Source organism: Triturus cristatus, chromosome 7, assembly GCF_964204655.1.
Source record: "Triturus cristatus chromosome 7, aTriCri1.1, whole genome shotgun sequence".
Lineage (NCBI taxonomy): Eukaryota > Metazoa > Chordata > Amphibia > Caudata > Salamandridae > Triturus > Triturus cristatus.
Window position 1 is genome coordinate 1,619,911,183 of NC_140590.1, and position 13,229 is coordinate 1,619,924,411.

Consider the following 13,229-nt stretch of genomic DNA (forward strand, 5'->3'; position numbering starts at 1 on the left):
TCCACTGCTCATGAGGACGTGTCGCCATATTTATTAGTAGCTTTTGATCCGTTTTAGCTCCCAAAAATTTTTGGGGTAAAATCTGCAGATTATACAGCATATGGCGGATTGTGTGGCAAATCCATAATTATGCGGGAAAATCCGCTACCGCAAAATGTCTTCATTCTGGTGGCCCTGAGTGTAGGTCCCGGGACGATGTGTGCCTATCATATAAATGTAATAACAGGGAGCGAAAGGGTTAACTTACTTTCTGCGCTCAGTGACCTCAGGTAAGGAAGTCACCTGAAAAAAGAAACAGGAAGTTGAGCAACGGGAACGGCTGCGTGAGCCAGGTGCAGCCCTGGCGGTGCAACTAGATCGGGCCCGTAAAGGAAGGGTGCCGCGACCGGTCGCCCCAGTGCTGTACCAGGAGGGGTTCACAGGAGAGGCCCCTCGTGCTGCAACCAGCCGACACTGAGTGGAGGGGCAGAGACACGCCGGGCCCCGTGGATGGTATTCCGACCTCTAGCCGCTTTGCTGTATTATTGAGGGGTGCAGAGACCAGCGCCCCAAGGCTTCGCGGAGGAGTGTGCCCAGACAGCCCCTGGCAGGGCTCTGACTGTAGAGGGTGCCTCTGTGCTGATCGGCCTCTGGTGCGTGTCAAAGGATGCAGCTCGCCAAAGCAGGCGGCGTGTGAGCCATCACCTCAGATCGACGGTCGCCCGTGTGAGTAGCACGTCTGTCACGTCTTTTTATTTAGCATTCTGTTGTCGGCCTTCGTTTACTTGTTGAAACTGCAGAACATAGTCCATATGGTGCGGCTCCACCTTTAAGCGTCACCACTCCACCCTTAAGCGTCACCACTCCACCCAACCAGCGCCCCAGGACCCCCCACCGGAAGAGACCCATGCAAAAGCCCGGGCCACTAATGCCTCCCTCCTGTGGATATGCACTGGGGCCGGAAGCGGACTGTCCCATGCCCCCCCCCCTAGTCAGCAGCCCCAATGCACACACAAGTGCACTAGGCCTGCAAACAATAGAGGTGGGTGCATACGCTTGCTGCATTTCACCTCTAGGTGTGCACTGGGGTAGTTACCTCCCAAAACACACATGCACGCCACATTGGATGAGCACTGATTTGAGGGGTGACTGAACCCCCTCACCCCCTTCTATGCCTTGTCTAATTGCACGTGCGCCAGCGGTACTAAGAATCCCCTTGTAGCTCGCCCCACCCTCCTAGAACACGTGTGCTGCTCTTCCTCCCCCACCCTTCACACTTGTGCTTCTCCCCCTCCCCCACAGCCTGTCCGGGTGTGCACATTGGGGGACAGGCTTGCCTCTTCTGCTCTGCGGTGTGTGGGGGAGGGGGTTTCATTGAGTTCTTGCTGTCATAGAGGGTGGGGGTTTCCAGCGCCTTTCTTTCTTTAATCACCCCGGGCCCCGCCCCGCCCTCATTGTTCGACGGGATTGTCATGTGGGTGCGTTGGAGTCCCCGTCTGTGGGGGCGCTGAGGAGATTGCACAATGTCGGGCGTCAGACAGGTGGGCAACCGGATGCAGATGTGACTCAAAGGGGGCGATAGGTGTCTGCCAGGTGTCACCGAGAAGCTGGGGGTCAGGCGGGGGCTCTAGGGGCCAGATTAAAAGGGGGTGCCTGAGAGTTTTGGCTAGTCAACGGTGGTCTGTGAGGAGTCGTAAACTAATGACGGTAGAGGTGTCTGTAGTGGGGGAAAAGGCGGAGGGCAGTGTGAGATGTGGAAAATAGTGACCAGTGACTTGTGAGACAGGTCAGTTGTGGCCACCACTGTGTGTTAGAAACCCAGAAGCAATGGTTGTAAAATCTTCCAAAATCCTTTTAGTGGGAAATGCATATAAAATAAGTGCAAACAAAAGGCTAGTGTGGGCAGTACTTCGCCTCTGGGTGCTCAGGGTGTATGTTTGCAGCGTCGTGAACACATGTGCCATTGAGTTCTCAACTTTCCGTGTGAAAAAGGGGCCGGGCTAGTCCTGTTAACAATCGTCACGTATTTGATTTTAAAACCGCCGCAGGCGAGCTGCCAATGCTTGTGTTCACTGTAACCCTTGGTCTTCAGTTTTCTGTGCTCGTTCGCCTTTCTAGGCGCTAGTCACAGCGGCAGCTTCTAGTGTCGCAACCATCAATGTCTCGCATTTAGCAGATTTTTTAGTGTGCAGTTTTATGTAGCGCTAACTTGACCCGAAGGTATCGGAGCGCTTTACATGAGCACAGATGGTGCAGAACCCTGCATATTAATTTCCTCCAAGAGTCCGCAGAGCACGTTCAACGCATGGGGGGCGGGGGGCTCTACGTTATATTGCACCCCAATTAGGTGGTTCTACACCGACTTGTGGCCCACCTGTGCCCAGAGGGCGGGCCCCAGTTTAAAGTGGATTTCCTGCAGCGGATTGGCAGGCTGGCGCGATGAGGTGGCTCTGGGCTGTCCCGCCCACACACATCACAGGGGCAGGACTGAAGGGGGCTAATGCTGGGCGAGGGGGCAGGGTTACTGAGAAATATCTTGGATACAGTATGCACCACCCCTGGCAGTGGGCGGGGCCGAGGAGTCTGGCTGGCATCGCAGGGGGCGGGGCCAGGGAGGCAGCTGGGCTTTTGTTTAGTGCTGGCTGTCAGGCAGCATTCAGCTGGCTGAGCGTGTGCAGGCAAATGATGCGAGACGGAGAGAGGGATTCTGCCTGACCTGTTTATTTTCAACTTCCCTTTCACAGATGACGGAGAGGCTTCGCCGCAGCCCGGTGGACACCAGGAAGAGCCCCCGGAGCCCGTGAGCATCGTTGTCCCCACCTCACCAGAGTACCCCGAGATATTGGAGGCCGCGAGCATCGCTGCCCCTTGGGACATGTGTCCGTGGGCACCTGCGACTGACTGAGCAGGTGGAGGTCGTTGCAGCCCGAAAACCGTAAGCTTTGGGTTCCTCGGAGGCTGGCGTGGGCAGGGGGGGGCCTTCTGCAGGAGCGAGAGGTCTCTAGCCACTGTGAGTCTTTGTACTACCGGGCGAAAGCGTCACCCCGAGACCCACTGGGATGTGAGTGCCAACGCCAGGCTAAGTGGGTCCCCCATTGTTGGTATCCGTGAGCAAGATGCCCGTGGAAGCTTGTCAAGCCCACGGGGACGTCCTGAGTGGGGTCTCCATGGGGGTCCCCATCACCTCGGCGATGCCCTTCCGCATTCTGAACAAGGGACCCGACTACTTCCGGCGGCAGGTGGGCACCAGCGTCCGCAAACCCAGCGCCGTGGAGCGGCTGGAGGCAGACAAGGCCAAGTACGTCAAAAGCAAGCAGGTGGCGACCACCCGCCAGGAGCCCGTCAAGCCCCTGCTCCTCAAACAGCCCCTCTTCTCCCCGGGGGTTCGCCGGGTACTGTTGACCCCGAACCGGAAGAACTCGCCAGGCTTTGGGGCCCGGAGGTGTGATGCCTATGGTCCCAAGAGCTCTCTGAACCTTGATATCCTCAACAGCCTGATCAGCTTGTGTGACAGCCCCCTGCCCTCGCCTCGGGCAGAGGCAACGTCTCCCATGGCACCGGAGCGCAAGGGTTGGCAGGAGCACCATGGATGGGCCGCTCGTCAAGCCTCTGTGCAAGTAGATGGGCCAGGCAAACTCACCGGGAATGCCACCATGTTCAGCTGTGTGTCTGAGCCTTCCTTGACGTCAGCCAAACTGTCAGAGGCCATCTCGACGTCAATCAAGCCTGTTTCCTCTTCACCCAAGCCATCGAAGCCCATTTCCTCTTTAACCACGTCGCCAAAACCTATGTCGACGTCACCCAAGTTGCCAGAACGTCCCTCGGTGTCAACCAAGCAGTCTAATACTGTATCCACGTTAGCCAAGCTATTTGAACCTGCCTCGCCTTCTACCAACCTGCCTTCATCAACTCCAACCAAGCTATTTGGATCTTCTCCGTCAACAAAGCTGTCATGGCCTGCCGCAAACCCACCCAAGCCCTATGCACCCTCCTCGCCGTCCACCAAGCTTTCTGGACCTACATCAACCCCAACCAAGCCACTTGGACCTACACCAACCCCGACCAAGCTATCAGAACCTGCCCCATCGTCCAAGACCTCCAGTACTGTGGCGGTACGACGAGTGGACGTCATACCCTGTGCTGCCCAGCGACCAAGGGTATGCCCTGCTCTCCTTGTTACTCCTGTGCCAGAGTCGCCCACAAGGTCACTGTTCTCATCCAACAGCTCCCTCACTTCTCCGCAGGATGGCAACGGCGACCTGGGCAAGAGGCCGACCATGCTGCACCGTTCCAAGTCTGACTTGAGTGACCGCTACTCTCGCGCCAGTGCTGACCTGGAGCGCTTCTTTAACTACTGTGGCCTGGACCCTCAGGAGGTGGAACATATGGGGGCAGAGCATTTTGCCCGGGCTAGTTCTGACATTGTGTCAATCAAATTTCACAGCATTAGTGCAGCCAGTTCTGAGGGCGCTCCTTCCCAGCGGAGTGGTGCCACTGCTGCAGAACAACAGGACGAACGCATGCCCTATGGTATCTCCATCATCGAGCGCAATGCCCGTGTCATCAAATGGCTCTATGGGCTGCGGCAGGCCAGGGAGCCGCAGAAGGTGTCAAAGGTGTAGGTGCCCCCTAGAACTTTGTAGAGGCTGTCCAATTTTGTTACAAATGCATCACTTAAGACTATTGCCAGTTTAAGAATATTGCTCTCAGTGAATGAATAGGAATACTCATAAAGCACATTTTCGAGGAGAACCCTGTCTTTAGACTGTTGTTTTACTTTGTATGTCCACTTGTGGAATCCCCTGCCGTGGGATGGTACAATCTCCTACCTCCTTTCAGGTGTGGGTGGCAGTCTTTGGTCTGTGCCCCAGCACATTGGTGAAACACAAGGTTTCAAAGCTCCTCTCTGGATTGGATGGGGATGTTTGAGCTGAGGCTCCTTGTCTGAGGGGAGGAGGGTGCAATGGGCTCATCTCTTGGATGGTATTACTTTTTCTCCACCTGCCTCAAGGTTGGGATGGGGGTCTCTTTGTTCTTGGTCTCCTCTCTCCTCCAGTTGGTGTTCAATGGACTCCTTTAGTCTGTGTTTGGATGATCCAATGGTCTCCTCTGCCCCCATCTGTGGGATCATGTTTTTCAGTCTGTATCCCTCCACAGGTGTGGGGACCAATGGCTTTATTGCTGCTTTCTGGAGTGGCGAAGGTTCTTTCTGCCTTTACCCTTCTTTTCAGGGTGGGAATCCCATGGTCTGGGTCCACTTTTCTATATTCAAGATGACGTGTTGTTCTGTGTCTACTTTTGTGGTGGGGTGGGATCACTGGGTCTAGGCCTTCTGCTCTAGTGGGATTACTTTTGGCTTGGCCCACCTCCCAGTGATACATGGGATATTTCTGTCTCGACACCTTCCTCTAGCTAAACCCCCTGATTCATCAGCAAATGTATGTGATCCACCAATGTTTTTTTTTTAAAAAGGAGAGAGTGGTATCTTCTGGGCTCTTCCCCTTGTCTTTTGAGTGCGGACCATTCAGTCCTTACCCTTCTGTTAATGTTGCATGGAATTCCTCAGCCTTAGGCCATGTTAGTGGTGGGAAGGGATTCTATGGTCTGGCCAACTTTGGGGTACACATGGATCACTCCAAGTGTGTCTTTCTCTGTAGTGAAATAGTTTAGTGTGAGCCCCTTCTCAAGAAGGAGACAGTCTCTTGGTCTGCTTCCCTTCAAATTGTGCCCCGCTCTCAGGGGTGGGGTGCAAGATTCCACACTCAGTGCAGTCTCTTGGAGGAATGAATCACCTGTTCTAGATCTCTCGTTGTGGATGGATCTCTTTCTGTGTCAAGGTCACCTCTTCTGATGCTTTAGGATCCTTCCTCAGAGCCAGCTTCCTGGTTGGGTTTAAATTCCATGGCCTGTGCCACCCCGGGCAGGTGCAATTCAATGATCTGCGCCCTTTTCTTGGAGGATATTTGGTTTCATAGTTGAGACCACTTTCTCAGGTGGGAGGGGATCCCTTGATCTGGTCCACTTTCTTGCATAGAGTGGAATCCCTTGATCATGGCAGGTTCCTATGGAGTTGGAAGAATCCTTAGGTCTGGTCCACCGGGTTTGGAATCAATGGCTCTTGGCCAGGGCTCAGATGGAGGGGATCTCTTGGTCTGGGCCACTGTCTCGGGTTGGAAAGGTTCCATTGGGCTGATCTACCGTCTAGTGTAAGGGGGAACACTCGGGGTGTAGCCACCATCTCATATGAGACGGGGCTCCTTGGTATGGGGCACTGTGTCAGGTGGAAGGGGCTCTTAATAGTTCACGCCCCCATCTCAGGTGAGATGGTATCCCCTGGTCTATGCCACCTTCTCAGAAGCATGGATCCCTTGGTCTGGTCCGTCTCGGATGGGATGAAATGCTTTTGTCTGACGTCTTGTTCCAGGGGCGTAATGTGATTACCTTCGTCTGTTGTCCTTTTTATCTTCACCTGGTTGTGGATTACTAGCCTCACTCGTAAACCTCACAGTCCAGGGACTTAGGGGAGGTTCTTTCCAAAATGGTGCATTAGTAAGAACATTATAATAACCAGGGCTCCCGGGCTCTGTCACACACTTCAACAAAGAGAATAAACTCAGTCTGTTTGAACTACAACAGTAGTGGTTTATTTATAGATACACTGCAGGATTTACACCAATGGAAGGGTCGGAAAGCTCACGAGGCATGGAAAAACAAAGCTGTACGTGATTTGAGATGCCTAGGCGGAGGTCCCGGCAAGAATTTGGGTCTGATTTTGTTAAAAAAAAAACAGAACTGTGCCAGGGATTGACCTTCTTCCCTGAATAGAGATTCCAAGTACTACAGTGACCTAAGAATGAAAACACGGGGATTATGCCCTGCTGTTACTTGCAGCCCACCACCATTGTGTTTGTAGCCAATCACAAAGGGTTGCAAATAGGAACTTTTGTAATTAGTATTAATTTGGCAGATTGTTCTGTGACTCCATGTGAGTGGAATGTTTGCGACATGACATATTCGTACATAGGTTGCATTGCAAAATTATAAACTGGCAAAAAATTCCGAGCATGATTTGCAACCCTCATTTAGGATATGGCTGTTTTTGCACTTGGTTCTAAGATAGAGAATGCGGTTGTGTTTATTTTCTTTAAAGTGGTGTGAGCTTTTCTGAATTGGATGTTGTCGGGGTACATGCGCAAAGTTTTCTGGGGGAGATCCAAGCTGGGCGGCCTTCTTGATGAATCAGTTTCCTTAATGGAAGTTTAGTGATTCTGGTTAGTGATCATGGCTTTTGGTTTGACATAGTTTGTGCTAAGGGGTGCCTTTCTATTAAATCTGACATTAGCCAACAACCTTTGGTTTTATTAGAAGTTTAAATGTACTGTATTTATAGTGGCTTCAGTCAGCCTTAATTATTCATTGGTCTGTTGGACCATTGGCCGTTCACGTTTTTCTTCCACCCACCACAGCATGCAGCATGTGTCAGACAGCCCACTTCAGCAATTGGATAACTTCTATATGAATGAGTGCACCCCCTCTCAGACAAGTTCACTTCTGTGCCAGAGATAACTATATCCCCAAATAATAAAGTTTTACCAAAGCAATGACAAAACACAACGCCCACTGACAAAATTAAGTGGTGACGTCCAACCCCAAAACTATTGGCTTTGCCAATGCTTGTTATTGTATGTAGGGGTTCATTGAGAAGGGTTTGTTGGTAAATGTAATCTTGTACTTAATGGGATCCTGCACAGTGGCGGCCTTTGCACAGCTAGCACCCCCGGGCAATACCAAGTTTGATGCCCCTATATCTTTTAAGGAAGAATATTTCCCAAGCTTCTGTTTGCTTAGTTAATACGAGTTTTCATATGCATCCCGCAAATTAGTATCCTGCATTTATGAGTGGAAACCAAATCCCTCAAATTAGTATCCTGCATTTATGAGTGGAAACCAAATCCCGCAAATTAGTATCCTGCATTTATGAGTGGAAACCAAATCCCGCAAATGAGTATCCTGCATTTATGAGTGGAAACCAAATCCCGCAAATTAGTATCCTGTATTTATGAGTGGAAACCAAATCCCGCAAATGAGTATCCTGCATTTATGAGTGGAAACCAAATCCCGCAAATGAGTATCCTGCATTTGAGTGGAAACCAAATCCCACCAATTAGTATCCTGTATTTATGAGTGGAAACCAAATCCCACAAATTAGTATCCTGCATCTATGAGTGGAAACTAAATGCAGTACCATATTGCTAAGAGAAAACACTAAACTTAATAAATATCCACAGTGAGCATGGAAGGACCTTAAAACTGTGACCTGACCTTGGGCCTAAGCCCCAGCCCTCCATTGACTCTGTCTGTGCCTTTTACCCAGGAGAAAATGAGAAGCCATGTCGGTGGGAATGGATGGAGAGTTCCCTCCTACCCAAGACTATGCTGCTGTCTCCTGCCTGCCCCTGCTGCTGATGATATTCTTTGAGGACCCTTTTGTGTGCACGTCAGTCAGTGCTTAATTTGAGCCGGTGGTTTCTGGTGACCGGCACTTAATAGTCAACACCAGCATCTATGACAGTCTGCCACCTGGCCACACTGTTTGTCCAATTATGAGATTAGTGCAACTACAGATACTTATTAATTCAATGTGTATTAAAAATTACTAATACCTGTTGCCAAAGCCATTCTTATAGCTCTGGGGGGGCCTGGAAATGTGATAATTGTAGGGCTGTGATGGTTGGTAGTTGTATTGGTGCTGTCTTTGGCAGTGCTGGTAGGGGTGGTGCAAGCTCCAATGGTCTCCTGACGAGGGCCCTGGTACTTGCATAAAAAAATAAAAATAAAGCACTGCACAGCCTGTTTCACTCAGAACAGCGATGGGCACACATCTCTCCCCCTTCCATTGGCGCCGATTCCAAGTAGGTGGTTAGGGACCTGATGGTCATCGGTGCTAAGCCTGTTTGGGGGCCACTTGTAGGTGGGGTGCTAGGGGTTTGGCCAGTGTGCCATGTTCTTCTAGGGATTGCTGGAGCGGCGCGGTCACTGCTTCTGTGGTTGGAGGTTACCGTCTCACAGGATCTTGGGGTTTTTGGATGTAAGTTGGGGTTCTTTCACAGGGGAAATGGTGGGTTAGGTTAGGCTGTGTTTGTGCTGAGTGGCATGAGTGGTCTCCAGATCCTGACAGTAGTGTTGGTGCTAGTGCAATGATCCTGTCTTATTTGGGCCTTTTTAATGTGGAATAGGGGCTGGATTTCAGGTTGGTCCGATGTGTTTGACCTTTGCACAGCATGCATTACAGCACATGGGTCGGGCTTTTGTTGCATCCTGTATGATATTTAATGTAATTTGACAGTCCTTTGGGTTTTTGGTAACTGATACAGTCCATGCTATGAAATGGCATTTTGTTTATGCCTTGTTGGAATACTGCGGAGTACTCTTTAAAGTTGTTTGTTGGTTTCATCCTCCATTACTGCAGATTGTGTATCTTTTCCATAGGGACCTGAAGATCTCTTGGTGATTCGTATTTCTTTTTGCACTTCAGTCTGGGACTTGCTTGGTGGTACTTGGCTGTCAGTAGTGGCTATGGTGGCTTGGTCCAGTTGGCTGAGAATGATGCACATGTCTGCTGTGTGGCCGTCGAGTATGACGAGAGGTCGAAAGCTGTTGTGTTGAACTGGGTCTTGAGTTTTTTAGTCTGACTTGCTTGGTCGATATTTTCCTGTGAGTGAAGTGGTTCTATTCAGAATGAATGTTTGATTGTGGTTTTGACAGCTTAGTTGTCTTATCTACTCCCGTGGTTTAGGTCCATTGAATAAACAAGTGTGTGGGTTTCCTTCTTTTGTATGCAGTGGTGCATGTGTGCCTGTGAGCCCTTATCTCAGAGGCTTGAGGCAGCCAGTGGCTCATGGGTGATGTTTGTGGTGGATTCAGTTATTTACTTCTGGCGTCCCAAGCCATGGGTACTGTTGAACTTCACTTAGATAACCAACTTGCTCTCTTTGTCTGCTTGTCTCTCCAAGGATAGTCCCAGCAAACAGGGCTCACTGCAGGATGTTCTCGTGGGGTTGCGACTAAACTACTCTGTCACAAATATTTACACTCCGTAGTCTCAGTACACATTCAGAACTCTATTTTTTGTAAAAGAATACGCCCAATGTTTACATGGACAAAATATGATGTGAGATTAGCCTGAAGTTCCTAGTGTGATGAGGGGCTGAGAGACTGCCCCAATCACGGTTGTAGCACATATGCACCGAGGCCACGTCCCCATGGCCATGTAATCTTACGGTGGTGGGATTGGGTGTTTTCTACAGCCTTTCTGAACTCTCGGGTTTACTATGGTGTTTGTTTACAAGCCTTAGTGAATGGGCAGAGCGCCAGTCACAGCACCACAATGTGTCTGGTTTGCTGTGATGGGCCTGTCCTCTAAACTAGTTTCTGATGGCCATTGGTGCAGGCTGGGCAATGCAATCTGTTGAGCCCAGGGGGCAGAGAATTCAGATGTTGCCAAAAATCCACCACTCAGAATGAAATGAGGTCCCACCAAGTGAATGAGTGAGTTTGACAGAGTCTGACTGGTTCACAATATGTTGGGCTCTGGTTAGTGAGTCTTCCAGTGGCCGGTATTTGGCGTGTAGGGGTGCTCGCATGGTTCAGACTGCGACCCGTTGCAATACAAAGATCTTGCCTCTTTGAACACCCATATCTTGAATGTCCCTGTTGTAGTTGAGATTTTCAGTTGGCGCGCACTCACTCAACCTACAGGCTCATCTACTGGAACAGGGGTGTGATTTGGGGTCCCAAGCCACAACTTTAAGAATATCACCCCAGACTGTGAGGGACAGACCGATAACTCAGCCTGTTGCAAAGTCACCGCAACTGGCTACAGCCAAACAGGAAACCACCCTAATGCCCAGAGTTAAGAAGAAAACCCTGTGTGTGTGTCTTTCTGTAGCATGAAAGTGGAAAACGCAGGCTCTACAGGATGAGGGATGATGCCCGTTCATCACACTTGCAATCCTGAAACACCTGCTGCAGGTTCACTCTCATCCCTCATGTCACATAAGGGGGTCTTCGTGTCGCTCTAGCCACCTACTCTACAAGACCCTTGACTCTTCTGGATGGCTCATATACTCAAGGTGACCTTCACACTCCCCTCAGTCTGGGGGGCTTTGCTTGTGGTCAGGCTGGTTTGGGGTCTGCATCCCTCCTCTTACTGGACACTGCAGCTTCCTCTGCTTCTGGGACAGGTTGCACCTTCAGCCCATCTCAGCTGAGTCCTGTCCCTGGGGTACGTTTCTCTGGCTGACGTCTTAAAAAGTCGTCGTGAAGTACAAATTGCTGTGATAAATTAGGCGGATTTTATCCTGTTTTGGTGCCATTAATAGGAATCCAGGTCCAAACATCCTTTAACATTGTAACGCTTCTGTTTGGAAGGGGTGCACTGGCTAAGGCTTGTCTGCGTTCTACCGGGCTTCTGCAGAGCAGGCTGGAGGAACCCGATACCAAATGTCAACAGCATATAGATTGACCCCTGACCTTTTGAGCTAATGCTTTCTAGAAGCCAGGCTGTGCTCAGCAGGAGTCTGGAGATAAAGAGAACTCTAGTTCTGTGCTGGGCAGAGATGGGCTTGTTATAGAGATTTACTCTCTTAGGCCACCAGGCATCTACCACACCAACCGGCTGCTTGTTACATTCTCTAATAAAGACGAGCGTTGGCAAAGCCAATAGGACTTGCATTTCAGTTCCTGGGTAAAACATTAAAATGCCAACTGCAGTTCTTCCTGTAACAGTGTATGTATGAGACAAATAATTTAATGCGTGATGATTCAGAGTACTATGGGATTGTAAAATAGTCTCTAACGCATAGCAATGCAAGCATTCCATGTGAGATGGAATGATATCACAACCTGCCAATAGCAAGAGAGGAGCAGTAAATACCAGTCAGCGCTGAGCCAAAGTCCACTTGTAGGTGTCATTTAAAGAGTTGCTCACAATAGGTCCAGCAGGCGGCTGTGCTGTCAAGCCGACTTAAAAAAGCAAACCTCTTGGAGAGCCACCATTTTGTTCCACGATGACCATATGTTTAGGAGGACACTTCTTACTTTGCACCCATCTCTCAAGTCACATGGCGCACCTGTTGCATGCCGTGTGCAAATGTGAGCTCACACTTGCGGCCCTCGTGAGCAGGACATGCTGCATTTGTTTAAGGCAGGCACACCAAATAACTGATTGATATCCATCACTCAAATTACTTTCATATTTCACTATACCAATTCACCACTAATCCTTTATGGGTTCCGGAGTAGCGTGCTACTCTCTCAAAAAAAAGCGCTTCAACACCCCATCAGGGGTAATAAGTGCTATATAAATGCACACCTATTTCCCTCCGCTATCCTTTTGAATCCAAATAACTGACTAACCTATCCACCACTCAAATTACTTTCATATTTCACTATGCTAATTCAACACTAATCCTCCTTGGGTTCCGGAGTAGCGTGCTACTCGCCGAAAAAGCGCTTTGACGCCTCGTGTGGGGTAGTAAGCACTATATAAATGAAATTACAATAGTGGTGGTGTAAGCGATCTGCTTTAATGACACCACCCTCAAGCTGCGGCTGGGCTTCAAAGCAGGATGCGTTCACATTGTTTTTCCTTTCTTTGTGTCTGTAGACATGTCTAACTGCTGCTGCTCGCATTGTTCTGAGAAATAATGTTTTTTGCTGATATTGCAAGGAGTGTTAATGTTAGCCCATTTGGAGTGAGAGGTTTGTCTTTGCAATTGATAGATTTTCTCTGACCTCTCATCCACTGGGCAGTTTAACCCATGACTGCCTATAAGGAAAACAGGTACAACACGGGCAGCAAACGCACTAAAGAGAGTACTAAAAGGGATGTTGCATGCACTAGGTAAACAGATATAAACATATGAGAAATGGAAAAAGTCCTGGAATAGATAGCAAAACCCTTTACAGAATTACCATAATTTAAAGTACTCCTAGGACGATGAACCCTCATCTACCTAGTGTGGTATGCTTCAACAGGGGGCCGTACATTTAGCACTGAGAAGCATCCAAGTGTACTTCTTCTGTTCACTGGCAGCACAGTTCCCTTTTTATGGGTTCCCAATTGGTTTCGGTGAGGTTATTTCCCTTATGACAACCTTTGTTTTCACTTTGTTGGACAAATATTAATATTGTGTGTTAGTGAGCTAAGCATATTTTTACTGGTTTCTCCCTAGCACAGAATTAAACAG

The 13,229-nt window shown here is 49.6% G+C and overlaps 1 protein-coding gene across 3 annotated transcripts; it reads left to right on the forward strand.

Annotated features, from left to right (window-relative positions):
• Positions 1-293: 293 nt before the first annotated feature.
• Positions 294-6,610, forward strand: FAM110A (family with sequence similarity 110 member A). 3 transcript variants are annotated; one of them, XM_085619564.1, is made up of 2 exons: positions 294-705; positions 2,724-6,610. In XM_085619564.1, the coding sequence occupies exon 2, from the start codon at positions 3,096-3,098 to the stop codon at positions 4,599-4,601; it is 1,506 nt and encodes a 501-aa protein (XP_085475690.1). In that variant the 5' UTR covers positions 294-705; positions 2,724-3,095; the 3' UTR covers positions 4,602-6,610. The 3 variants fall into 3 exon arrangements, with proteins under 3 accessions (XP_085475690.1, XP_085475692.1, XP_085475691.1); XM_085619566.1 differs by lacking the exon at positions 294-705 and adding an exon at positions 918-1,021; XM_085619565.1 differs by lacking the exon at positions 294-705 and adding an exon at positions 1,325-1,520.
• Positions 6,611-13,229: the final 6,619 nt, after the last annotated feature.